The sequence below is a fragment of the Lates calcarifer genome, linkage group LG8, assembly GCF_001640805.2.
Source record: "Lates calcarifer isolate ASB-BC8 linkage group LG8, TLL_Latcal_v3, whole genome shotgun sequence".
Lineage (NCBI taxonomy): Eukaryota > Metazoa > Chordata > Actinopteri > Centropomidae > Lates > Lates calcarifer.
The window spans coordinates 20,065,828-20,093,769 of record NC_066840.1 but is presented as its reverse complement, the minus strand read 5'-3'; the positions used below and the strand labels follow the sequence as shown (position 1 = coordinate 20,093,769).

Here is a 27,942-nt window from a genome sequence, read left to right as displayed (position 1 = left end):
CATAAATAAGAACCAAACAACCTTAGAATTTATTCTGAATAAAAATACGGAATTCTTTGCAGGTAAAATAGCATGTCTTTATAAAGTTAGATGGTATTCATAGACACAAACACAGAGGCTTTTACATGACATAAGACTGCCATCTAGTGGCATAAATGGCAATTTGCCACAAAGTCAAGCATGGAAAAATATTATCAATATCTTTTAAGAAAAGGAGCATAGAAATTTCACAAATACACTGCAGAGCTGTATATAAAATATTATAGTGAGATGAATGCAAATCCTTCTTCTTTCAAGGTACCTTCATTAGGTTTAGTGTCCTCTTGAGAATCAGAATAGACTGATCACAGTACGGATGCTAAGGAAAAAAAAAAAGAAAAATGATTGGGTTAACTAAAATCACAGACCCAAAATATGATATATACAAGAGGATTGCAATGATTAAACAATTAATAAAGTGGACAGAAAAGTAATCATAAATTATTTTATTTAGTGACTGATCATGCTGAGTAAGTTTTTTTCCCCCTTTGAAAGCCGACATTCTCTGATTCCAGCTTCTCCAGCTTCCAGCAATGTGAATATCTGCTGTTTATTTAATTGTTTGCTGGATTTTTTGCCCCAGTAATTTGCGTAATAAAAACAGACACATATCAAAAACCAAAATACAAAAACTAGTAACCACAAAAAAAATCTGGTCTCACCTTTCCCCACTTTTAAGAAGGTCAAAGGCCTCATTGACTTGATCAAGTTTGAGTTTGTGGGTGATAAACTCGTCCAGCTTCAACTTGTTTTTCATGTAGTCATCCACCAATTTGGGCACATCCTGCACACTCTTCCAACCTTTAGGGGGAGGATAACAAAACTGAGTCCTCATTCACCACAATACCACTTATCACTCAATTTGTCTATCTCGCCAGTTACTGTAAATTGTTTCAAATTCACCTCCAAAATAAGTCCCCTTCAGGGTGCGTCCCATCAGGATCTTTTCAACCACCACGTTCATTGCTTCTGTCTCTGACCACCCAGCAATCACACAGGTGCCCCAGGCATCTGTTGTTGACTCAAGTGCAGCAGTCTATGACAATTTAATACTCTTTTTAAAATACATTTACATATTGACAGACTACAGTGTGAAAAAATGTGTGTAACTGCCCCACACCCACCATGATAACTGGACTTCCAACACACTCCAGAGCGTAGTCCACCCCTCCACATGTCTTCTCCACCAGAACCTCCTGGATGGTTTTGTTTGGATGGTCTCTGGGGTTGATGCATTCAGTGGTTCCAAACACTCTGGCTTTCGCAAACTTGTTAGGGTTGATGTCGACCCCGATGATCGTTTTTGCCCCGGCAGCCTGACAGCCCATAACTGCAGCCAGTCCAACTGCTCCGAGCCCAAACACGGCACACGAGGAATCTTTTTCAACCTGGACACACACAGTGTGAGAGTCAACACAGTCAACTGAAACCTGTTAAAGCAACATCTGATAAGATCACTTAATCATGTTTACAGCTAACTTTTGAATACTATATTTCTTCATTCTTCTAAACATATCAATATACATACATATCAATTATGTACATGTTCATTTTTCTGTTTATTGTATTGACCCATTTTATTCTCACGTAAGTCTATTTTTAATTAGCCATGATTTTAGGCCTTATTGGGTTTATTCAATGTTTATCAAGACCTTTGAAATCCTGATTTAAAAAGTGCATCATCATGTTACATACTGACATCTAGTGGGGAACATGATTAACTTCTGTCCAACCATGTACTGTTTTATAACATCAATGGGCAGCAACTTAAGAAAATGTCAAATACAAACTACAAGATGTTTTCCTTCAGATGGTATTCATTTTGTTATAATAAGCTCAACCGTCTAAAAATGGTTATGTCTGTAAATAAATGCTTGTACATTTCTTGCATCTGCATGGCACTTGTTCTAAGGACAGGCATGGTTCTGCACAGTAGCTCTGTATCCTCTTACCTTGGCTGTTTTAATAGCAGCACCATAACCAGTGGAGACACCACAACCTAGCAGGCAGACTTTGTCCAGTGGCGCGTCACTTTTTATCTTTGCAAGTGACGTGTCGGGCACCACGGTGTACTGGGAGAAAGAGCTGACACCAAGGAACTGGTACACCTGCTGCCCCTTACAAGATATCCTGCTTGTACCATCAGCCAAAACACCCACTTGTGTGTTCGCCCTAAAAGCCACAAAACAGGAGCAACTAGTGAAACACCATGAAAGCAACAGAGCAAGGGTGTATGCGTACATGTGATAATGAAATCACCAGTTCTTCTTGCACAGATTTGTTTTTGGACTCTGACATCGGTCACATTCCCCACACTGAGGCAGAAAAAGAGGAATAACTTTATCCCCTGAAAACAACAAAAAGCAAACTACTTCAGTCAGAGTTCTACATATGAAAAAAGGGAAATGAATCCAAAGAAATGTCAGCTTGTTTGCTGTGAGCTGTATAGTTTACCTGGTGAGAATTTGGTAACTTCTGGACCTACACTCTCTACTACTCCTGCTGCTTCATGGCCGAGAACTAGCGGGAATGGTCTAAACTTCATTCCTTTTCCAGTCCCGTACAGACATTCCCAGTCTGTGTGGCACACTCCTGTGGCAACAATCTGGAAAAAGAGGCAGGGTGTGATATTCATGTGACAGTTTTATGATGTGGTTGTGGTTTATAAAATCTGCATATAACCAGGAAACAAGCTAAGACAGAGGAGAGGAAGTCAGATGTTTAGTCAGTATTTCCTGCCAGACTGATCAAATTATAAACTAGAGATAACACTCACACAATTCTCATGCTGCATCTCTTAAATACATTTGTCACTGAGGGAATTCAACATTAGGCAGTGCTTTATTGCTTCATAACATACTGACATAATGTAACACAATCAGCACAACTCCAAATAAACACAGCACTGAGAAATCAACAGCTGTTAACACAAGATTTTGCTCTGCAGCTGTCACACATCCATACAATTATAACCAAAGTTCCAAACAATAAATATGCTCATGTTTCTTTGTGTTGCAGCCAAACTTGTGATGACCTTGATTCGGACTTCATGGACTTTAGGTGGTGCCACCTCCACATCTTCAATGACCAGAGGCTTGCCAGGTTCCCATGCAACAGCTGCCTTGCACTTGATGACCTGAGAGAGAAAAATACATGTGGTCCTTGCGACTCACACAATGTTTTTAAGCCTATCTTAAAAAAAAAAAAAAAAAAAAAAAAAAAAAAATCTAAAAACACATCTGACTGGGCGTGGTCGCTGGCTGTGTAATGACCACGACATGAAAGTATGTGAGGAACCAAAGGGGGAAAATAGGCGATGAACATCAACCAGTTCTCAGAATGGACAGACTCCACAACACATGTTTATAAAGTAAGTTTTATAAACATAAGCTTATAAAATTTAGAAAACAAACAGTAAAATATTTCTTACCTGGCCTGCTGACATGGTTGAGTGGTGTCTGCTAATTAAATTCCCTACATTTGAATAAAATAATTATAATGTAGGAGTATTTACATCTGCGTACACCAGCACCTCACAGAAAAACAACTCTGCGCCATATTATATCAACACTTGAATCTGAGTCATACTGACCGAGCCTGTTATCTTGCTGTTGATGAGTCAAGCGGCTCGTTGTCTGCTCCTTTAAATATGATGTGCCGGATGTTTTGCGACACCTTCCGACACTGGTGATTAGCTTGACGGCAGTCTTTGCTCACACGTGTTGTCATCGCATGGAAGTCCCTCGGAGTAAATAGCCACAGCTAGCCGATCAAATTTGTGAGTGTTTCTCTTTAACTGTTTGTAGATAGCGTCGCAGCCTCTTCAGCCTTTACATTTGGAGGCGAATTCATAACTTATCGGTTTGCGTTAGAAAATGCGGGAGGATTTTGTAGTCTGGATGGCTGAATTGAGTTAGCATGTTAGCAATAACTTGTGTAGTGCCTCTAAATCCACAGTGTCGAAGTCTGTGCAGCATCTAACGCACCACTAATTTGCTCTTTAATGTATCCTTTTGTTTTTTTTTCCCACAGAGGACTTGAAGAGAAAAAAATGTCTTTCAGAGGAGGTGGTGGACGAGGTGGACGAGGTGGTGGTGGTGGAAGAGGTGGAGGCTTTCACCGAGGTGGAGGAGGCAGAGGTGGCGGAGGATTTGGACGGGGTGGTGGCAGAGGTGGTTTCAACAGACAGCAAGACTACGGTCCACCAGACCATGTTGTTGGTAAGGTCACCAAGTCACAGACGAGTAGTGTTGAAATTCAGAGGCTGATATCCGTGCCAGTGAGCTGTTTGATCTTGCTCGAGTAACGAACTGATTATAACACCAAAGTTAGGGGGGAGTAGCGTGTAAACGTCCAAAACAGTTTCAATATCCACTCTTATCACCAAACACTGATCCATCACACACTGTATGTGAGGTCACCTGTATGATGAATGTGATCACATGTTCATGTCACAAGAAAGTCAGCTGTGTCCAACTTTTAAATACCATTTACGTCAACATGCATGTTGTAATTACAACAGGAAACTCAGATAAATCAGACACAGAGCATAATAATAAGGAAAGTAAGACAAAGTCTGTCCTCTGTGGTAATTAAACCTACACTTTCGATAGATTTCATGCTATATTGTCAGTGCATGGTATTTTTAATGCTCACATGACCAACCCTGTGATCACATATTGCAGTCACATCTTACAAGTTGTAGACTTCATGTCTTGTGACATGAATGCAAAGATAAGAACCCCAAATGCTGTATATAAGTGGACGCTTGTCAAGTCATGTTATGTGGAAGTCAACATGATGCCATCATAAGACAAGCAAGTACGCATGATGCTGGTTAGTGATGTGTTTTGAACAGCATTTAAACCTGTTCTTCTTGTTGAAATTCTGTTTGCCAGCTCCTTTTGTTTTTTGTTGATATTTCTTTTTGCACGTTTTCTAAAAAATTCCACTGTCACTGCTGTTTTGATGTCACAACTGTAAGCATTGTGGGTTATCTGCTTGAGCAAAGTCTTTAAAGTTATAGACAGAAATCACCATTGAAAATCAAAGAGAACGCCTTCAACCACTTCCTAATTTTTTACAGAGCGCAAGGGCAGAAGTTTAAATTTGGCCTTAGTCATGATGGTTGCTCCACATTTTACACAACTGTGCTTCAATGTCTGTCCACTCTGCAGCACTGGGAGAATTCATGCATCCATGTGAAGATGACATTGTGTGTAAGTGCACAACAGAAGAAAATAAAGTTCCCTACTTTAATGCGCCAGTGTACTTGGAAAACAAGGAGCAGATCGGGAAGGTGGATGAGATATTCGGCCAGCTGCGGGACTTTGTATCCTTTCTGTTGCTCTTTTTTCAGTCTCTGGACCTCTGAGAAAAAAATAAAGGTCAACATATAGGGATTAAACATCATTGTTGCTGTTCTTGTTCATTCCTTAACCTGTCCTTGCAGTATTTCTCAGTCAAACTTTCTGAAAATATGAAGGCATCTTCATTTAAGAAACTGCAGAAGGTATAAGACATCACAAACATTTTAAAGCTGTCCGTTTGCATACTTAACAGCATTACAGTGCCTCTGTGTAATAAACTTAATGTAATTTCCACCTTCTCTTTTAGTTTTATATAGATCCAATGAAGCTCCTACCGCTGCAGAGATTCCTCCCCAGGCCACCAGGAGAGAAAGGGCCGCCAAGAGGAGGCCGAGGTGGGGGTAGAGGTGGAGGAAGAGGTGGTGGTCGCGGCGGAGGTGAGGAAACTTCTTGTGTCATTTTAATTAGTCCTATCTCCTATTCTTGATGAATGTGTAGCATATTGGGCAGTGATGGACCTACAGGTTAGGGAAGCAAGCTTGTGACCTGTGTGCAAGAGATCAGGGTGTTCCTGTAAAAGAGAGGCTGCCTCTCAGTGAAACTGTTCTGTAATTCTACTTGGCTTTTGTTTTTGATTCAGGTGGATTTCGAGGTGGCAGGGGCGGAGGTGGACGTGGTGGAGGATTTGGAGGTGGTGGACGTGGTGGAGGAGGATTCAGAGGAGGAAGAGGGGGTGGTGGCGGACGTGGATTCAGAGGTTAGCCCTTTTTCCATACTAAAATTTTTAGTCAGCCCCTTTTACTCAGAGAATCACCCTGTATTGGCAACAAGATGAGCCTTGATCAACCAAAACCAAAACCAAACAAAGCTGGTGTAATGCCTTTTTACACATTTTGTATTGTAGTTTGTGTATAACACTTGCATTTATCTTTATCTTTATTTATTTTTTCTCGACCACTAGGTGGGAGATGATCTGACAGTGCTGGTCTGGTGTGATCTTTTCATTCCTGTCTGCACCAGCAGAGAGGCTGCATTTCATGCCAGTGTCTGGCCTGTTGGATTCACAACATGGACTATGCCTCTATTTGCAAAACTTGAGTGAATCTTCTCATTTTGTTTTATTTTTGTACCAGTTTTGAAGGTGTGATGAATCTTCATGATTTTTATTTAAAAGGTGTAACATAGTGGGGACCTTTTCCAGCCTGTTGTGAAGGGTCACAGGCTCCCTTTGTGAACAGGCACATCATTATCCTGTGCTGATTGTGTTAGAATGTTTGGCCATGACATATGTTTGTGCTTTTGATAAAAATTTCAAGATATTTTCACAAACTTCCATGCATTACATTTGTCAAATGTGGGAAAATGTGTAGGAAATCAGATTATTCAGTGTCAGTTAAAAAATTTTAACACTCATTTGTAGAATCTTAAGCCAAATATTGTCACATTTTTGTAAAAGGCCTTGATTAAAAGGTGCTTTGTAACTGTGTGTCTGTTGTATATTCTCAGGTTTTGCAAGAATCTTCGATGTTATGAAACAATACAAATATACAATACAAATGTTGTATGTAGTTGTAGATAGCATTTTTATCCAACATTGTTACCCAGAATAGAAATAAAAACTTATATAGCAAGTGCCCAAATCTAGTTCAGAGAGTATTGTTTAAGTTTCTCTCCACACAAAAATGTATTCTGCTGTTTGCTACTCCACTTGGATGTTCGATTTTGACTGTGCAGAATGATGTATGCAGAGAGACACTAGATGGATGTTTTCACATTAATCTGCTGGAATCAACTGATTAATCAAGAAAATAATCAGCAGATGAATCCACAATGGAAATAATCAGTAGCTGCAGTTTTACACATCTGGTTACAACATGACAAAATGCTGCCTTCCCATGAATGTAAAAATGATTTAATGTAATAATATGTCAGTCACAGTACTTTTAATACTTTAAGTGGATTTTTCTGATTAAACCTGCTTTTATCTAAGTAACGTTTTCAATGCAAGATATTTACAGTTTTTATCTCTGGACATTCACATGATACAAAATGAAGTCTTTGTACCAAATCAATGAACTTACACTTTATGCGTCCAACGTGTCTGCGTCATGCGTACCCTGCGCGTTCTGGTCTGTGATTGGTCCAGGCGTTGACTCCTTTACGGCCGCACGCACCGCCCCGTCCTCTCGTGCTGGAGAAAAGAACATGGAGACAGCTGGAAAAGTAAGTAAATTTCCTACAAAATGCGCCAGAAATATTTCAATTGCATTCTTTCCTCGTTCATGTATCGTTAAAGTGGCTTCAGTTTCACTTGAAGCGCAAAAATCAATGTTATTTTAAACAACCTGCACACGTTCACGTGTGTTGAATGAACAAGTACAACGAATCACTGTTCAATTACTTGACAGGGATCTGGGGGCAGGCGGTCGCAGCTGGTATTTGCAAGTTGCTGATATCCTTGTCCTGACAGATACTTTAAAAAATAGAGTTGACAAAGCGAGCAAAGCACGTGAAACTACTTTTAGTGAACAATAAATTGCAGCCACGTCTCCCCTAGTGAGTCAAGAATATGAGGCACCTGAAAAAGCTATGTTCATAGTAAATCGGAACGCTAACGGTCACTCCAGCAGGAAAATAGTGGCAACGCTTGCATAAGCTTGGATACAGTTCAAAGGCTAATTACACTGAGTGGCTAACTCGGCCTTTAACAGGCACTATAAAGCTACAGTTACTCATTTAATTGTAGTTGCATTGTATGAATGAAAAAACGTTCTGTGCTTTGCCCTCAGGTGATCAAGTGCAAGGCAGCTGTTGCCTGGGAACCTGGGAAGCCTCTTACCATTGAAGAGGTGGAGGTAGCACCACCTAAGGCCCATGAAGTCCGCATCAAGGTAAACCATTGCCTGCCACAATCTTCCATGCCAGACAAGCCTAATATAAATGCAACTGATAAAGATTTGGAAGGCCAAGTCAGGGAGGAGGCTCTTTCTAGTCTGTATTCTTTTTAGGAATGTCTTATCAGCATGAGAGGCAGAAAAAAGACCTAACAATCTCCCCAAGGAAGAATAAACTTTAAATAACACTTTTCTCTCAGATCTTTGCCACCGGAGTGTGTCATACAGATGCCTACACCCTGAGTGGCAGTGACCCCGAGGGACTTTTCCCTGTAATCTTGGGCCATGAGGGTGCTGGGACAGTTGAGAGCGTCGGTGAGGGTGTCACCAAATTCAAACCAGGTATGGTGCCACCAGTTCAAAATATGGACACTTAATCTTGTTTGTGCAGTTTTACAAATAAGCACTCTTTTTATGATTTTAATTATTGACAATTCTCTTTGATAAAGGTGATACTGTCATTCCGTTGTATGTGCCACAGTGTGGTGAATGCAAATTCTGCAAAAATCCCAAGACCAACCTTTGCCAGAAAATTAGGTAACGTTTTCAGACTAATTTATGCAACATTGAGTTGGTGAAGGCTGTTTTTTTTCCTCCTTTTTTTTTGGTTTGTACTTCAACCTCAGTAGTTGATCTCACAGCCTCAGGTGCCTCACCCCAGGGCAAACATATCAAAGCTCAGTCATCATCAGTGTGAGCTCCTGCCTGCATTGCATTGAAGTGCACAGCGATTGTATTTCATCATACGCACATCAAATGAAATCATCTTTTCCCTCTGCTTCCACCCTGCAGAGTAACCCAGGGCCAAGGCCTGCTCCCTGACAAGACCTCACGCTTCACTTGCAAGGGAAAGCAAGTGTTTCACTTCATGGGTACCAGCACCTTCTCTGAGTACACCGTGGTGGCCGACATCTCTCTGGCCAAAGTGAATGAGAGTGCTCCACTGGATAAAGTGTGCCTTCTTGGATGTGGCATTTCCACAGGCTACGGTGCCGCTCTTAATACTGCCAAGGTGGGTATCACAGGCTGTTGGCCTTGCTATTACAGTGCTTGTTAAAAAAAAAAGTTTAAAAAGTAGTTAATGAATTTTTCCTCCAAAGGGAGATAACCACCACCGGAAAATTGTGACACATTTTATTGTTTAAAGCTCTTTATGCAAAACATGTTTGTCACAAAGTGTAGCCTCCAGGGACCAATGAAAAGAGATGCAAATTCTGTCACTGTCTCCAGGTTTCACTCTGAAATGGGTCACCCATATTAATCATGCAGATTTGATGTGACTATGAATCATTGCCAAGGGCTCAGTTTCCAAGTTGGAAACTGACAGTGATGTATTAACAAATTTACTAGCACCATTTCAAAAAACATTTAATGGTATCCTTACAGAAAGAATGACTTGTGTTTCCAAGTTTTTGACACCTTTTTTAATTTCTGGTACATGCATTAAAAAGAGAAGTGAATTGCTGTATAACTCAATAAAACATTCAAGAAAATCCAGGTCTGTTTATGAGTAAATGTGATAGGGCTACATCAGCCAAAACATTCAAATTGCTCTTCTTCTTCATGCACATTCAGGTTGAGCCTGGTTCCACATGTGCTGTATTTGGCCTTGGAGCTGTCGGCTTGGCTGTAATCATGGGCTGCAAGGTAGCTGGGGCAACCAGGATCATTGGCGTGGACATCAACCCTGCAAAGTTTGAGAAAGCCAAGGAGTTTGGAGCCACTGAGTTTGTGAACCCCAAAGACCACAGCAAGCCCATCCAGGAAGTTCTGGTGGAGATGACTGACGGGGGTGTGGACTATTCCTTTGAGTGCATTGGAAATGTGCAGATCATGGTGAGAATGAGTTTGTGTTCACATTTTAATATGCAAAATATGCAGCACATCACATAGATACAGCAATAAGCAACATGGGAAACACTGTTATAAGTTGTTGTAGTGTTCCTGCATCACCTTAGTTGGGTTATCAGTGTCCATTAAAGAGCCATTGCAGATATGCATTGTGTTCACTGTAGTCGACAGGTGGCACAAGCAGCATATAAAACACTATTCATAAGTTGGCAGTGCATGGAAAAAGAGAAAATTACCAGTTTATTATTTCAGAGAGCTGCTCTGGAGGCATGCCACAAAGGATGGGGTGAAAGTGTCATTATCGGTGTAGCCGGAGCTGGACAGGAGATATCGACCAGACCATTCCAGCTGGTGACAGGCAGAGTGTGGAGGGGAACAGCCTTTGGAGGTGAGTGAGTGACTGTGGTGGAGAATGTCTTGTTATAAAGGGCTTAATGTGGTCTGGCAGTTCAGTGTCTTTTGCATATTATAATCAGAGACAGGAGGCAGATCTAGACTGAAGTAAAATCAATGGGCATTTGGGCTTTTTTAGCGTCTACCTTTATTAAACTTGAGTAAAACTGTTCTTTTAATAGTTTGACACTAAGATCAAATTTGTCTCAAATGAAAATATCTGTATATGTAGTGATATTTTATTAGACTTGAAGTGGTCATTAAACAGTTGTAGAAGACATAAGCTGTCCTTATACCCTTCTGCATGAAGCATATAACTAGTTATTGTGGTTTGGTTTTATTTTTTGTTGTGTTATTGTTCTGCATGACTAGCTCTTTATATTGTTTTAGCTGGGAGATCAGTGCCTTGGAATTTTGGCTCACCGAAAATTACAGTTGGTAAACTGGTTTTCATTTTCACCCCCAGGCTGGAAGAGTGTGGAGAGTGTTCCTAAACTGGTGGAGGACTACATGAATAAGAAGCTGAAGGTGGATGAGTTTGTTACACACACCCTGCCCTTCGAGCAGATCAATGAGGGATTTGACCTCATGCATGCTGGGAAGAGGTGAGTAGGACAATTCATTTACACAGTCATTGCATATTAGAGTCAATTGATTTTGGTACTCTGTAAAGTACATACACTGTTTTTGTCTTTTTTTTTGGTTTGTTTTGTTTTCTGTAGTTCTGTTGACTGTGGTTCTTTATTTCCCAGCCTAACAGATTTTCTTTTTTCTCGTTGCAGTATTCGCACAGTGCTGACCTTTTGAAGCACCTACAACATTGACATCCTTCACATCCTGCCTTTAAACAATCTCCTTCCATAGCTGCAGCACTTAATTGATTTCTGCACTTATTTGATAACATAACTTAAAATGTTAGAACATCATTTTTATTAACAACAGCATACCTGTTCAAAACAAAAACAGTGCCATTAAATTTTTTTTTGGAAATGCATTTATTCACTGCTTTTCCTTTTATTGCTCATTACTGAGTAATGTTATGTTTTATAAGAAAAAAAAACACTCAATAGTTGGTCTCTTTTACCAACTAGCATGAAAACAGCATTCGGTCATATGTGTCAGACACTAAATATTACAATATTACAATAAAATATACACATTAATGTGATTAATAAGTGAGAACCCTTTTTACATAATGCAATATTTATGGAAGAACAAATATTCCAGTTATAATATCTGGAATATTTACTTAGGGTATACACTATTATATTTTGAATTTGAATTTTGGAAAGGTCTTCATGGAACCTAAAAGAGCACATCACAAACTGATAGGATCACGAATTAGAAATACCTGCTGCGCATGTTAACTTGATGATTGTTTTATCACTCAGAGGAACATGATTTATCAGTGGTGGTTGATAATAAGCCTGTATATTATAGAGTATATGTGTATTTCTTATGGATTCGGTGCACGTATAACATTTCAACAAATTGGTTTTTGCAATATTAACCTCTCACTGCAATACAAAATCTAGACTGTCCGCTGTAAATATTTTGCTCCCTTACAGATAAAAGTGTGCTCACCAAGACAAGCAAAATTTTCATATTTCATTCATATTTTGCACATTAAAGTACAACAGGTTGTGTGGCATGCAGTTGACTTAACACTTCCTCATTTTTATGTCTGTTTTTTTTTTTAAATGTCTGCAGCTGTTTAAGGGGACATTCTAGTTCCTTGTCTGTTGTCATGACCTCTTAGACCAGAATTTTGATTAAGGGTTATATAAACATACTATACCTGACCTCCAGGCATTGCAGGCATCATCCTGGCTCTCAAGGTCACCATGCCACCCTGACAGTCTAGTAACACAGTGACATTTATGTAACACACTGACACAGTCATCATCAGCAATATTGATAAAGGTGATGGGATGACCCAGTTTGACTGCAAAAGAGTAATTTCTCCAGTCAAATAGAGCTTGGAAAGCCCTGTTTGTCTACCTCATCCTGACAAATTCTACTGATCGTTTTACATGGTTCATAAATAGGGTATGTAAACCACAACAGGGACTTCAGGTGTGATAAGTATTATTCTACAACATGTTGTACAACTATTGCACTATTTTTCCACCAGAATTATTTAATTATCCAATCTGTTGTCATCACTTCAACCACAGTTAATTACTACTGCCTTCTGAGCTTTTTCAGATACATTTTTAATTTTTTTAGATAATCTGCCCTTGCTGGATATTACACCCACAATCTGTGGTGGAAATTAACATATAATACATTTACTCAAGTACTGTCCAGTACAGTTAAGAGGCTAAGAGGTACGTGCCCTGTACTTTACTTGAGTATTTCCATTTTCTGCTGCTGGTACTTCCCTACATGTCAATTCAACTCTGTCAGGGGGCATTCTGCATAATGACTACTTTTACTTTGGAGTATATTTAGCTGATACTTTCAAAGGATTTTGAATGCTACTTGTAACAGGATATATTATAGTCATTTGATTATGATACTTTTACTTAGGCAAACGATGTGATTGTTTCTTCCACTACTGTCAGAGTCATGCAGAGTGACACACACCCCCTGGATCAATATGTACCTTTGTCCATCTTCTTGCGCATGCGTCATGTAGCGTACCAGATGGCCCAATCAGCTATTTTAACACACGCCAAAAAACTGAATGTGATTTCCAGAAGATGGCGACCGCTCTAGTGGTGAGTACACCGCTGCACACTCATAGCTACATCACCCAACTTGGGCTATTGCCGTCCAAGCAAGCCGTTTACCCGATGTTTAAAACACCAGTGAAATAATATAAGTTATTGACACGTTCGACCGAGTAACAGACAGAATCGGGAATTCTGTAAACTTCCTGATATTACCTCTGACAGGTAACAGAAGTCGCTAGCCAAACATTACTAATTTAGCATTTCAAATGAAAGGTAGTCGCTATTCTCATAATTATTTCTGACACTGCAGCTTGTGAAACGTGTTTACTGTTCACGGTAACTGTCGTTAAAGTGTAGTCAACACGACTTAGTTAACAGTATTGAACGAGTGTATACAACAGTCGGCACCCTGAGATGAACTCTGATGGCTGGATGAATGAGGGGAGTCACGCTTCGGTAACGTTATTTTGTTAACCGTTGGTTGTGCCCCTACAAACGTTAACGGGAAACTCGACTTGACTGCACAACGTTAGTGCTCGGTATTATGGATTCATTTTTGCTTAATCACATGTGTAGGGGTTGGGCAGATCACCACAGTGCATATTATGCAATGTAAAACAGTGACCATGCGATAAAAGCAAGTTCTGTGAACACGTCTTCTGCACATACTAGTCCATGCTTTAACTTCCTCTTTGAATTGAAATTACGTTAAAAATTGATATAAAAAAAGTTACATTTCATTGTGGATGTTAGCTACCTAAGCCTAGGACAGGGTAAAAATAATACTGTTCTCGTGGACATGGGTCAAAACAAAATTAATTTAACATTTATGAAATATATGACTGTAGAAATAATATTTGCAAATGTGGGTAGAGACTTGTGAAACTATGTCAGTCTGTGTGTTTTCTGTCTTTACGTGTGCAAAAGGTTCTGAAAATAAATGTACTAAAAAATCTGAATGTAAATGCCTTTGAATGAAAAGTTTATTTTCACTTCAAAAGCTGGAAAATTGAATTCTGCTACACTCCTGGTGTGCCTGAGATCTGCAACTTCTCCTTAACTAATCACGTTCCCAAAATAAAAATTCTGCCTTCCAATCTACAATTCACTCCCACACACATCTCATGCACATCACAAAGTGTGACAGCTATGACCGGAAGGATTTTACAAACAGTGCAACACTGCCAGTAGCTGTCATCATAGATAGTACATGAGAAATATGCCAATTTAAATAGTCTTTTTTTTTTTTTTTTTTTTTTACTTTTTTCGTTCTCTAGGCGTCAACTTCAGTTCCTGCAAATCCTGAAAAGGAGAAATGTGAAACAACAGTTCAGAAGGTTGTGAATCCTGAAGCATACATCAAGCACCCACTACAAAACAAGTAAGACTGCAGCTCAGTTCCCATCTGTCCTTTTTCCCCAACAGAGTCAAAAAGTTATAATTCCATTTGCAGAAATCCGTGCGGGCAAGTGCATCAATACAGCAATACAATTTTCAGTTTGCTAAAGACGAGTTAATAGTGGTAAATTTAGCCCTTGCCAGCCTCAGGTAATGACATTAAACTTTGTGTGCCTGTCAACACACAGAATAGAAGGATGGAGATGATGAAGAGTTCATTTTCATCTTAGAAGAACAGTGCTGCCAGTTACTGCTTATTGGCCATATGGTCTTGCTGGAAGATGCTTTAAATTGGCTAAGATTTGAGCCTGTGTACCTTCCACCGACACAAGTTATAAGTTGTTTGTTAGTTAGTTAGTTAGTTTTCACAAATGAAGGCAAAACATGCAGCTATAATCTGAAGTAACATTTTTCTTGGATTTACAGATGGGCTCTGTGGTTTTTCAAGAATGACAAAAGCAAAACGTGGCAAGCCAACCTTCGTCTCATCTCCAAATTTGACACAGTGGAAGACTTCTGGGCGTAAGTATTATATTTATTGTTGCTCTACACTTGACTACACCAAAAACTGTATAATTAAACCCAACCTAATCATGATCACATTTGGTGCACATTAGTTCAGTGATTTGGGAGGGGAAAATTAAATCTGAATGCAAGTAAATAACATCCTGCATTTGTGCGTGCGTGTGTGTGTGTGTGTGTTTGTGTTTTAATATTTATTTTCCCCCTAGCATTCATGTCAGTTTATATACTGTGAAACTGAATGCATTTGATTGATCAATTTCTCTCACTGATTTGGTTACGAAGAGAACACTTTTACCTGCCAGTTCTTGGTCATGTGAGGTTAAATTCATATTGCACCATGTTGCTAGCCAGGCTGCTGACAAGTTCTCTCTTGTACATAAAATATTGCTTCTCCTCAGATTATACAATCACATTCAACTATCAAGTAACTTAATGTCTGGCTGTGACTATTCGCTGTTTAAGGTAAGAGAGCCTTTATCTCTGTTTGTCAATATTATACAATATATTAACTTAAAACAATAAATTGTCAAAGCTTCCAAGGTTAAAACAGATAATCATATTAAAACAGGCAGACTGGACAGGGTTACAGTTTCAGTTTGTGTCCAGGGCTATAGTTTCGGTCTACTTGCTCATAACTATAAAGAACATCCGTGGTCTTTGGGTGTAGCACACTATCTTATTACTAAGGAACCAATAGTTTTAAACAGACTTTTGTTGACTCCACCATCAGTGACACATGTACCCAGTAGGTGGGGGAATCAAAACAGTTGATCCCAGTTTATGCAGAGTGTTAGGCTGCACTTTACTGGACTTGACGTCATCTTCTCTGGAGGCCACAAAGAAATCATGGAGGAAGAGTTAGTTATGAGAATCATTTGAGACTGACTGAAACTGGACCTCATCTGTCATAAAGTTAGACAGTTGAAAACACAGGATTGTGATGAGAAATTGCCTCAAATCCTTTTATTCACATTCTGACATGGTTTTATAATCCAGTACATATCTAACTAGACAAGATGTTTCTAGACAGTTGCCATGATCAGAAGATGAATTGTATAATCCCTTATTTTTGTTCAGCTTTTTAACTGAGTGTCACACACCCAGGCTGTTCTGTTGCATTCTTGAAGAACTGAAGGAAAACACACACCTATTTAAGTGAGGTGCTGGTTTGAATGCACATCAAAGGAGGGAGCTGCACACACACAACTCTGCTGCAGTCTTTTAATGCAGCCATTTTTTCTTAGTGCTTTGTGTTGCATTCTCACTACACTATGTTATCTTGGAATCAAAGTGAATCCAGTTCACCTTATCAGGTGCTATCAGTTTGACTGTTTGGCTGACACCAGACAAATGTATCCCAGTATTTAAACCTTGCCAAACAAGTTAGAGGTGTACACATCCTGACAGTGCAGACACCTTAATTCACCACACCTATGATAATCTTATCTCGTGCTGCTTGTCATTTTAGCACAGTTGATGATTGTCCCTCTGAAGTTGTAGCTACAGTGTACATGTGCATGTAACCTCTGTAGCACAGATGTCATGTTTTGTGACAATCCAGTTGACAAAGAATATTTGACTCTTTTTGTTTGTTTTTTTTTCTTTTGTGTAAATTATTTTTCAGAAAGGACAGTAAATGGAATTTATTTAATTCCTCCTATTTTCAGAAAAAAAATTGAATTGACTTGAATATTTCATTTGTGCAGGAGTTGTCCACTTCAATCATAAATCACATTTATCTTTACCTCTTATCTTAATAGGAATCATGTAAGCCTCTGTTAAGTACTGTTTGTATCAGGTGGTCATTTTTCCCCCTCCAAGTTTGTATCCAGTAGATACTATTTGATACCTTTTTTTTAGTTTTTTATCACATCCACGTTCTGCCTAGATTATAGACATACACACTCTTGTCTGACTTTAAATTTAGAATGTGTTCAAATCTGTCAAAGTCAAAATCTAAAGGCCAACTGAGAACTTAAAACATTAGTTAATTACAGATATGTTGGGATATTTTGTTGTGTTGTGAGCTTTAACCTTTATTCGGATACAGGATGGAATTGAGCCCATGTGGGAGGACGAAAGGAACCGACGAGGTGGACGCTGGCTGATAACTCTGTCCAAACAGCAGCGCAAATCAGACCTGGACCGTTTCTGGTTGGAGACAGTATGTTCACTCTTGTCTAGTATTGGTTAACTATATAACGTTAACTATACCATTATTAGTCTTATCTACAGGTGTTTTTCACCAGACATTTGACACATCACAGCAGGAAAAGCACAGATGTAAATAATAAAATTGATGCAGGGTCTTGGTATTCAGCATACTGGCTCAGTGTCACACTGTGATGGCTTACTGGGATACTTGAATAGACTTGAGCCATTGATGCAGCTGCTAACGGTCACTGACAAGTGAAAAAGTGCTTACCAATTACAAGACACTTTGAAATTATATCTGTTTTTCCTGCAGCTCTTGTGTCTTGTGGGTGAAGCTTTCGATGACTACAGTGACGATGTGTGTGGAGCCGTCATCAACGTCAGAGCCAAAGGAGACAAAATAGCTATATGGACCACAGACTATGAAAACAAAGAGGCCATCACACACATAGGGTGAGCAGAGAATTCCACAGTTGTTAATGGAAAATGTGTAAAATTTTAAAATCTACAAAAAATGCCAGCTGCATTGTTTTTTTAAATATAGATTTTTAACCTGTGGAAAATCCCTCTGGGGCCAAATACCTTATCAGAGGATAACCTCTTTGAACTAGTTTGCTGAAGCTTGATGCTATAGTAGAGGTGACACTGGCAAGGATTATGTTTGTTACAGAGTAGTGCACAACTTGGTTGTGTTATGTATTCCTTTTTAAAGATTTTGAAGATTTTTTTCTAAAGTGCATTTCCTAATATATAGTAAATGTTTATCTTATGTTTTCCTTTCCAGGCGTGTGTATAAAGAGAGATTAGGTGTTCCGCCAAAAGTGATCATTGGATATCAGTCACATGCTGACACAGCCACAAAGAGTGGCTCCACAACCAAGAACAAGTTTGTTGCCTGAGGACCGTTAACCAAGAATCATCAACTGTGCTTCTTTCTGTTGCCAGCATAGATTTTCTGTAATTTTTTCATGAATGTAACCGACATGTTTGTCCACCAACAAAGATTTGAAGTGGAGATAAAATTGCTTCCTTTTTGTATGCCTACTTGTTGCCACTTTACCAAAGCTTTTGTTTATGGTGAGAGTATGTGCAGTTAAAATGTAGCACACATTTGAGAACTTTGATATATTTTTTTTTTCTTTTGGTGGTGGGCTGAAGATAAGTAAAATATGTTTTGATGACCAGTTTTCATTTTCAAATGCATCTGCATATTTGTGGTGAATTTTTGGTTTATCCAGCCCTTGGTGTATATCACTTATTTTTGTTAAAGTACTTAACATTAAAGGCAAAAACAACATTTAAAAAAAATCTACTTTGGTATAAACTGTAGCTTTTTGTTAGAACTGTACTTGCTACTCAGTCTGTTTACAGTCTAAAGGTATGGATTTATTGTACATTTTGTTGCACATTCAAAATTTTAACTGTACATTGGGTTTTAACCTACACCCTGAACAAAACTAACATTGATGGGAAATTTATTTGAATTCATCCTGTTTTCATAGAAATACAAGAAAAGTCACAGACATCTTTGTACAGTTGTTATGACTTGACATATTTAAAAGTCACTTCAAGCAGGACATCTGCATTTGAATTCTTCAGTTTCTTGTCAAACAGCTTGTAGAGAATGTAGACTGTTAAAATTGAAATATTCACTGTTTTGGAGAGTGGAAAAAGTTTTTTTGGTGCTTGTGGTGCTTCATAATTTGACTTTTTTGCAACTGCAGTGAATTACAAATTCCACATCAAGATTCACCAGGAAGCATAGGCAATCCTGTGGTACCACAGATTTATCACTTGAGGAAATACTGTATATAAGTGCTATAAGTGCTAGCATTCATACCTGTCCTGCTAGCATACTTTTATACTACTCAGAGAAATATGTGGAAATACTGATGTCACAGCACAGAAAGATGTCATAGCAACAGCATTTTGCACCACGATATGTCTGTAATTAGAAGGCTATTTTCCAAATATACATACTGTATTTATTAACACACAAGCCATATGATAGTGTCAAGTGTTTAGTTTGACAGTTAACCTTTTTTTAAGAGTTTTGATGGTTTACTGCTTTGATAAAGTTTACATTGTGTAATTATTTCCATTCCAGATTTTGTTTCGTATGTGACAGAAGCAAAAAAGAGTACTTGTTTGGAGGGACTGAACTGTGCCTTGAATGTAACACCTGCTGCATATTTTTGAGCAGTAAATGTACAAAAGATGTGATGTAAATAAACACGTACAGTGGACTGTGTTGAGAACATGCTGTTTTCATTCATTGTGGACTGATAATCTTGATCAGAATGGAACACTTGATGAAAAGAGGCAAGTAGAATCGACCAGCCAATCGGCGTTATTCTGCCAATGTTAGCTTACGTATGTGGTCATTGGCTTCAACGTTTTTCGTGATTGGCCAGGAGAGCGCAGAGAGGCGGAGAAACAAAATTCGAAAACAGATTTAAGCCAAGTTTGAAAGCTTGCATCTGTTTGCTAGTGCTATGAGAAAACGTCGTTGTAGAGGCCTGGGTGTTAAAACAAAACACTGGAACTGCTTTTTTGCCGAACACGAGTGAGACTGGACGCTGTATACACCTGCAACGCGAAGGTAAGGCAAACAATCAATGGCTAACGTTAGCATTAACGTTATCAGAGGGTGTTAGCATTAGTATTACCTTGTAATGATGTCTTTTAATTCAGTTTTCAGGCGTTTATATCGCGAGGGCGAGACTGTTTGTGGCTATCTGTGGTCATTTTAAATAATTTTGCATCTCCACTTGACTTACACCTGGGTGTTAGCATCAGTGGCGAGCATTAGCATTGGCGTCGAACATTAGCCTAACTTCTAGTGATGTCTTTGGTGCTTTCCTCCTTTTTGTCGTCGCTTTTATTTGCGTGGGTTAACGTGTGTTTTTTGTGTCTTTGAATAAGGCGTCCGTGACATGAGTTGTGGAGGCTGGTAACCGTTTAGTATTAGTTTGTCTGTCTACACCTCCGTTTGCATCTCTTTACAATTACTTTGCAGACATTTTTCTGCTTCTTTGTAATTTTGTGCTCCATCTTGGTCATTTTACATCAGTTTATGGCAGATTATTATGTCGATATCATGTCTATTTGTGGTGGCATTGCATCGTTTTACGTCTCTAGATGGCTGTTTTACATTGCCATTCAACGTTTCTTTGTGGCCATTTTGTTTCTGTGTGTCAGTTAAGCATGTCATTCTGATTATTTTGTTTCTCTTTGTAGCTTTGTGGTAGTAATTTGTCCATTGCCATCAACTGATCCTCAGTTGTGTATATTATTGAAATTTCTTTCTGGTGACCTTACTGGGCTTAGTTTTGTATTAAATACAAGCTTTGAAAACTAGACTTTAACTCTATGCTCCTCCACAAGTCTTAAGCCTCAAGAGTGGGTCACAATGCATGAGCTGAAATTACTGTTTAAACTGGTTTACTGGTTAAATTATCATAAAGAAACTATTTTAAAAAATGCTTTTCTTTCTGAGATCTATAAAGTCATATTCTAGTAACATCATTCATCTATTCAAAAGTATGATTGTCAAGATTTTAATGTTTAGTTTTCAGTGTTGTATTCTTCTACACTGTTCAAATATTTATTGCTATTGATTCTTAAAGATATGATGCTTTTATTTCTCATGTGACAGTAAACAGCCCATTTTCTGGGACACTAATGTTTGTTAAATGTTGTGGCTCAGCTGTAATGTTGAATGTTTATCTGTGTTTTCATGGTTAAACTGTTGATGAGAATAGGTAGTAGTGTATTGATCATTTCCTTTGTATGTTTTTCTTTGATTTCCTCCAGGTGTCACCACTTTGTCCACGACATCGTCCACTGAGACGTCGTCCACGATCGCAGAGACATGGTCCATGATCGGAGAGACATTGTTGAGGATGAGGGAGACATCGTCCACGATCAGAGACATTGTCCACGATCGCAAAAACCTTGTCAAAGATGAGAGAGACGTTGTCCATGATCAGAGACATTGCCCATGCTTCGTAGAGACCTTGCGATAGAATCGGCGGAGACGGGGGTCACCGATTTGACGGCATTGCCCGCGATCAGGGACATTGTCGATGGTCACAGAGACAGCGTCTATGATCTCAGAGACATCGTCCACGATCACAAAGACACAGTCCATGATCACAGAGACATTGTCCATAATCTCAGAGACATTGTCCGCGATCACAGAGACGCAGTCCACGATCACAGAGTCTTCGTACAATGAAGAAGTTCTTTGAGACCAGGACAGAGGCCTCCAGGTAATTCACAAACAAGTTTACATCAACTGTCCAACACAGAGCACTGACATTAAATGTTTATGTTCAGTTTTCAGTATATCAGAAAAGTGTAATCATAGAAGTCGTTATAGTAAGACATCAAAAATGAAAACAACACATCAAAATAAACAACACAAGTTAAAATCCTGCATTCAACAAATGACTTAACTGATGGTGTTTATTAGTGTTGTGTAGTTCAGTTACATACATGATTGCTTCAGTGATTAGTTGATAGACACACAATTAATAATCATTTTACTTTTTCCCAAAGATTTGTTGTTGGTTCTTCAGGAGGTGATGATAGTCAACTGTTCATTTTCTGAAACAACCCCTCTAATGTTTGTTAAATGTTGTGGTTCAGCTGTAATGTTGAATAGTTATCTGTGTTTTCATGGTTAAACTGTTGATGAGAATAGGTAGTAGTGTACTGATCATTCCCTTTGTATGTTTTTCTTTGATTTCCTCCAGGTGTTACCACTTTGTCCACGACATCGTCCGCTGAGACGTCGTCCACGATCGCAGAGACATGGTCCATGATCGGAGAGACATTGTTGAGGATGAGGGAGACATCGTCCACGATCAGAGACATTGTCCACGATTGCAAAGACCTTGTCAAAGATGAGAGAGACGTTGTCCATGATCAGAGACATTGCCCATGCTTCGTAGAGACCTTGCGATAGAATCGGCGGAGACGGGGGTCACCGATTTGACGGCATTGCCCGCGATCAGGGACATTGTCGATGGTCACAGAGACAGCGTCTATGATCTCAGAGACATCGTCCACGATCACAAAGACATAGTCCATGATCACAGAGACATTGTCCATAATCTCAGAGACATTGTCCGCGATCACAGAGACGTAGTCCACGATCACAGAGTCTTCGTACAATGAAGAAGTTCTTTGAGACCAGGACAGAGGCCTCCAGGTAATTCACAAACAAGTTTACATCAACTGTCCAACACAGAGCACTGACATTAAATGTTTATGTTCAGTTTTCAGTATATCAGAAAAGTGTAATCATAGAAGTCGTTATAGTAAGACATCAAAAATGAAAACAACACATCAAAATAAACAACAAAAGTTAAAATCCTGCATTTAACAAAAGACTTAACTGATGGTGTTTATTATTGTTGTGTAGTTCAGTTACATACATGATTGCTTCAGTGATTAGTTGATAGACACACAATTAATAATCATTTTACTTTTTCCCAAAGATTTGTTGTTGGTTCTTCAGGAGGTGATGATAGTCAACTGTTCATTTTCTGAAACAACCCCTCTAATGTTTGTGAATAGTTATCTGTGTTTTCATGGTTAAACTGTTGATGAGAATAGGTAGTAGTGTACTGATCATTCCCTTTGTATGTTTTTCTTTGATTTCCTCCAGGTGTTACCACTTTGTCCACGACATCGTCTGCTGAGACGTCATCCACGATCGCAGAGACATGGTCCATGATCGGAGAGACATTGTTGAGGATGAGGGAGACATCGTCCACGATCAGAGACATTGTCCACGATCGCAAAGACCTTGTCAAAGATGAGAGAGACGTTGTCCATGATCAGAGACATTGCCCATGCTTCGTAGAGACCTTGCGATAGAATCGGCGGAGACGGGGGTCACCGATTTGACGGCATTGCCCGCGATCAGGGACATTGTCGATGGTCACAGAGACAGCGTCTATGATCTCAGAGACATCGTCCATGATCACAAAGACATAGTCCATGATCACAGAGACATTGTCCATAATCTCAGAGACATTGTCCGCGATCACAGAGTCTTCGTACAATGAAGAAGTTCTTTGAGACCAGGACAGAGGCCTCCAGGTAATTCACAGCTTCACATCAACTGTCCAACACAGAGTACAAAAAACAGTCATAGTAAGGTGTTGAAAATGTGAAAAAATATAACTATAGGTATGTGTCAAAAATTTTCATAGTATAGTAGGGTGTCAAAAAATGTCATAGTATAGTAGGGCGTCAAAAATGGTCAAAAACAAGGGCTGTAGTATAGATAAGCATCAAAAACCGTCAAAAAATGGCATAGTATAGTTAGGCATCAAGAAATGTCATAGTATAGTGAGGCATGAAAAATGGTCAAAAAATGTCATAGTATAGTAGGGCGTCAAAAATGGTCAAAAACAAGGGCCGTAGTATAGATAAGCATCAAAAACCGTCAAAAAATGGCCTAGTATAGTTAGGCGTCAAGAAATGTCATAGTATAGTGAGGCATGAAAAATGGTCAAAAAATGTCATAGTATAGTAGGGCGTCAAAAATGGTCAAAAACAAGGGCTGTAGTATAGATAAGCATCAAAAACCGTCAAAAAATGGCATAGTATAGTTAGGTGTCAAGAAATGTCATCGTATAGTGAGGCATGAAAAATGGTCAAAAAATGTCATAGTATAGTAGGGCGTCAAAAATGGTCAAAAACAAGGGCCGTAGTATAGATAAGCATCAAAAAATGGCATAGTATAGTTAGGCGTCAAGAAATGTCATAGTATAGTGAGGCATGAAAAATGGTCAAAAAATGTCATAGTATAGTAGGGCGTCAAAAATGGTCAAAAACAAGGGCCGTAGTATAGATAAGCATCAAAAACCGTCAAAAAATGGCCTAGTATAGTTAGGTGTCAAGAAATGTCATAGTATAGTGAGGCATGAAAAATGGTCAAAAAATGTCATAGTATAGTAGGGCGTCAAAAATGGTCAAAAACAAGGGCCGTAGTATAGATAAGCATCAAAAAATGGCATAGTATAGTTAGGCGTCAAGAAATGTCATAGTATAGTGAGGCATGAAAAATGGTCAAAAAATGTCATAGTATAGTAGGGCGTCAAAAATGGTCAAAAAAAAGGGCCGTAGTATAGATAAGCATCAAAAAATGGCATAGTATAGTTAGGCGTCAAGAAATGTCATAGTATAGTGAGGCATGAAAAATGGTCAAAAAATGTCATAGTATAGTAGGGCGTCAAAAATGGTCAAAAACAAGGGCCGTAGTATAGATAAGCATCAAAAAATGGCATAGTATAGTTAGGTGTCAAGAAATGTCATAGTATAGTAGGGCGTCAAAAATGGTCAAAAACAAGGGCCGTAGTATAGATAAGCATCAAAAACTGTCAAAAAATGGCATAGTATAGTTAGGCGTCAAGAAATGTCATAGTATAGTGAGGCATGAAAAATGGTAAAAAAATGTCATAGTATAGTAGGGCGTCAAAAATGGTCAAAAACAAGGGCTGTAGTATAGATAAGCATCAAAAACCGTCAAAAAATGGCATAGTATAGTTAGGTGTCAAGAAATGTCATAGTATAGTGAGGCATGAAAAATGGTCAAAAAATGTCATAGTATAGTAGGGCGTCAAAAATGGTCAAAAACAAGGGCCGTAGTATAGATAAGCATCAAAAAATGGCATAGTATAGTTAGGTGTCAAGAAATGTCATAGTATAGTAGGGCGTCAAAAATGGTCAAAAACAAGGGCCGTAGTATAGATAAGCATCAAAAACTGTCAAAAAATGGCATAGTATAGTTAGGCGTCAAGAAATGTCATAGTATAGTGAGGCATGAAAAATGGTCAAAAAATGTCATAGTATAGTAGGGCGTCAAAAATGGTCAAAAACAAGGGCTGTAGTATAGATAAGCATCAAAAACCGTCAAAAAATGGCATAGTATAGTTAGGTGTCAAGAAATGTCATAGTATAGTGAGGCATGAAAAATGGTCAAAAAATGTCATAGTATAGTAGGGCGTCAAAAATGGTCAAAAACAAGGGCCGTAGTATAGATAAGCATCAAAAAATGGCATAGTATAGTTAGGCGTCAAGAAATGTCATAGTATAGTAGGGCGTCAAAAATGGTCAAAAACAAGGGCCGTAGTATAGATAAGCATCAGAAACTGTCAAAAAATGGCATAGTATAGTTAGGCGTCAAGAAATGTCATAGTATAGTGAGGCATGAAAAATGGTCAAAAAATGTCATAGTATAGTAGGGCGCCAAAATGGTCAAAAACAAGGGCTGTAGTATAGATAAGCATCAAAAACCGTCAAAAAATGGCATAGTATAGTTAGGTGTCAAGAAATGTCATAGTATAGTGAGGCATGAAAAATGGTCAAAAAATGTCATAGTATAGTAGGGCGTCAAAAATGGTCAAAAACAAGGGCCGTAGTATAGATAAGCATCAAAAACCGTCAAAAAATGGCCTAGTATAGTTAGGTGTCAAGAAATGTCATAGTATAGTGAGGCATGAAAAATGGTCAAAAAATGTCATAGTATAGTAGGGCGTCAAAAATGGTCAAAAACAAGGGCCGTAGTATAGATAAGCATCAAAAAATGGCATAGTATAGTTAGGTGTCAAGAAATGTCATCGTATAGTGAGGCATGAAAAATGGTCAAAAAATGTCATAGTATAGTAGGGCGTCAAAAATGGTCAAAAACAAGGGCCGTAGTATAGATAAGCATCAAAAAATGGCATAGTATAGTTAGGCGTCAAGAAATGTCATAGTATAGTGAGGCATGAAAAATGGTCAAAAAATGTCATAGTATAGTAGGGCGTCAAAAATGGTCAAAAACAAGGGCCGTAGTATAGATAAGCATCAAAAACCGTCAAAAAATGGCCTAGTATAGTTAGGTGTCAAGAAATGTCATAGTATAGTGAGGCATGAAAAATGGTCAAAAAATGTCATAGTATAGTAGGGCGTCAAAAATGGTCAAAAACAAGGGCCGTAGTATAGATAAGCATCAAAAAATGGCATAGTATAGTTAGGCGTCAAGAAATGTCATAGTATAGTAGGGCGTCAAAAATGGTCAAAAACAAGGGCCGTAGTATAGATAAGCATCAAAAACTGTCAAAAAATGGCATAGTATAGTTAGGCGTCAAGAAATGTCATAGTATAGTGAGGCATGAAAAATGGTCAAAAAATGTCATAGTATAGTAGGGCGTCAAAAATGGTCAAAAACAAGGGCCGTAGTATAGATAAGCATCAAAAACCGTCAAAAAATGGCCTAGTATAGTTAGGCGTCAAAAAATGTCATAGTATAGTAGGGCGTCAAAAATGGTCAAAAACAAGGGCCGTAGTATAGATAAGCATCAAAAACCGTCAAAAAATGGCCTAGTATAGTTAGATGTCAAAAAATGTCATAGTATAGTAAGGGTTCAAAAATGGCCAAAAAATGTCATAGTATAGTATGGCGTCAAAAATGGTGAAAAAATGTCATAGTATAGTAAGGCGTCAAAAAATGTCATAGTGTAGTAAGGGTTCAAAAATGGCCAAAAAATGTCATAGTATAGTATGGCGTCAAAAATGGTGAAAAAATGTCATAGTATAGTAAGGCATCAAAAAATGTCATAGTGTAGTAAGGGTTCAAAAATGGTGAAAAAATGTCATAGTATAGTATGGCGTCAAAAATGGTCAAAAACAAGGGCCGTAGTATAGATAAGCATCAAAAAATGGCATAGTATAGTTAGGTGTCAAGAAATGTCATAGTATAGTAGGGCGTCAAAAATGGTCAAAAACAAGGGCCGTAGTATAGATAAGCATCAAAAACTGTCAAAAAATGGCATAGTATAGTTAGGCGTCAAGAAATGTCATAGTATAGTGAGGCATGAAAAATGGTCAAAAAATGTCATAGTATAGTAGGGCGTCAAAAATGGTCAAAAACAAGGGCTGTAGTATAGATAAGCATCAAAAACCGTCAAAAAATGGCATAGTATAGTTAGGTGTCAAGAAATGTCATAGTATAGTGAGGCATGAAAAATGGTCAAAAAATGTCATAGTATAGTAGGGCGTCAAAAATGGTCAAAAACAAGGGCCGTAGTATAGATAAGCATCAAAAAATGGCATAGTATAGTTAGGCGTCAAGAAATGTCATAGTATAGTAGGGCGTCAAAAATGGTCAAAAACAAGGGCCGTAGTATAGATAAGCATCAGAAACTGTCAAAAAATGGCATAGTATAGTTAGGCGTCAAGAAATGTCATAGTATAGTGAGGCATGAAAAATGGTCAAAAATGTCATAGTATAGTAGGGCGCCAAAATGGTCAAAAACAAGGGCTGTAGTATAGATAAGCATCAAAAACCGTCAAAAAATGGCATAGTATAGTTAGGTGTCAAGAAATGTCATAGTATAGTGAGGCATGAAAAATGGTCAAAAAATGTCATAGTATAGTAGGCGTCAAAAATGGTCAAAAACAAGGGCCGTAGTATAGATAAGCATCAAAAACCGTCAAAAAATGGCCTAGTATAGTTAGGTGTCAAGAAATGTCATAGTATAGTGAGGCATGAAAAATGGTCAAAAAATGTCATAGTATAGTAGGGCGTCAAAAATGGTCAAAAACAAGGGCCGTAGTATAGATAAGCATCAAAAAATGGCATAGTATAGTTAGGTGTCAAGAAATGTCATCGTATAGTGAGGCATGAAAAATGGTCAA

At 38.5% G+C, this 27,942-nt stretch overlaps 4 protein-coding genes and 2 long non-coding RNA genes across 6 annotated transcripts; 4 read left to right on the top strand and 2 right to left on the bottom strand.

The window, feature by feature from the left end:
• Window positions 1-63: 63 nt before the first annotated feature.
• Window positions 64-3,633, bottom strand: LOC108885166 (alcohol dehydrogenase class-3). Its single transcript, XM_051072522.1, has 9 exons — window positions 3,470-3,633; window positions 3,074-3,175; window positions 2,494-2,644; window positions 2,299-2,386; window positions 1,992-2,211; window positions 1,164-1,427; window positions 943-1,075; window positions 702-840; window positions 64-358 (listed from the first exon to the last, which is right to left on the bottom strand). The coding sequence occupies exons 1-9, from the start codon at window positions 3,482-3,484 to the stop codon at window positions 331-333; spliced, it is 1,140 nt and encodes a 379-aa protein (XP_050928479.1). The 5' UTR covers window positions 3,485-3,633; the 3' UTR covers window positions 64-330.
• An 84-nt stretch (window positions 3,634-3,717) lies between these two features.
• Window positions 3,718-6,829, top strand: gar1 (GAR1 homolog, ribonucleoprotein). The gene is made up of 7 exons (XM_018679380.2): window positions 3,718-3,817; window positions 4,072-4,259; window positions 5,217-5,371; window positions 5,492-5,551; window positions 5,656-5,785; window positions 5,989-6,105; window positions 6,310-6,829. Exons 2-7 carry the CDS (start codon window positions 4,091-4,093, stop codon window positions 6,318-6,320), a joined length of 642 nt encoding a protein of 213 aa, XP_018534896.1. The 5' UTR covers window positions 3,718-3,817; window positions 4,072-4,090; the 3' UTR covers window positions 6,321-6,829.
• On the bottom strand, window positions 5,216-7,516 carry LOC127142723 (uncharacterized). Its single transcript, XR_007813706.1, has 2 exons — window positions 7,430-7,516; window positions 5,216-5,409 (listed from the first exon to the last, which is right to left on the bottom strand). It is a non-coding gene; the product is annotated as an uncharacterized LOC127142723 (long non-coding RNA).
• Window positions 7,471-11,480, top strand: LOC108885167 (alcohol dehydrogenase class-3). The gene is made up of 9 exons (XM_018679378.2): window positions 7,471-7,571; window positions 8,138-8,239; window positions 8,443-8,584; window positions 8,692-8,779; window positions 9,035-9,254; window positions 9,818-10,078; window positions 10,346-10,481; window positions 10,953-11,091; window positions 11,269-11,480. The coding sequence occupies exons 1-9, from the start codon at window positions 7,554-7,556 to the stop codon at window positions 11,291-11,293; spliced, it is 1,131 nt and encodes a 376-aa protein (XP_018534894.1). The 5' UTR covers window positions 7,471-7,553; the 3' UTR covers window positions 11,294-11,480.
• Window positions 11,481-13,085: 1,605 nt separating this feature from the next.
• eif4ea (eukaryotic translation initiation factor 4ea) lies at window positions 13,086-19,487 on the top strand. The gene is made up of 7 exons (XM_018679379.2): window positions 13,086-13,209; window positions 14,442-14,545; window positions 14,989-15,084; window positions 15,486-15,549; window positions 17,138-17,251; window positions 17,555-17,694; window positions 18,026-19,487. The coding sequence occupies exons 1-7, from the start codon at window positions 13,192-13,194 to the stop codon at window positions 18,138-18,140; spliced, it is 651 nt and encodes a 216-aa protein (XP_018534895.1). The 5' UTR covers window positions 13,086-13,191; the 3' UTR covers window positions 18,141-19,487.
• A 168-nt stretch (window positions 19,488-19,655) lies between these two features.
• LOC127142742 (uncharacterized) lies at window positions 19,656-22,546 on the top strand. Its single transcript, XR_007813775.1, has 3 exons — window positions 19,656-19,843; window positions 21,058-21,515; window positions 22,002-22,546. It is a non-coding gene; the product is annotated as an uncharacterized LOC127142742 (long non-coding RNA).
• The last annotated feature ends 5,396 nt before the right edge of the window (window positions 22,547-27,942 follow it).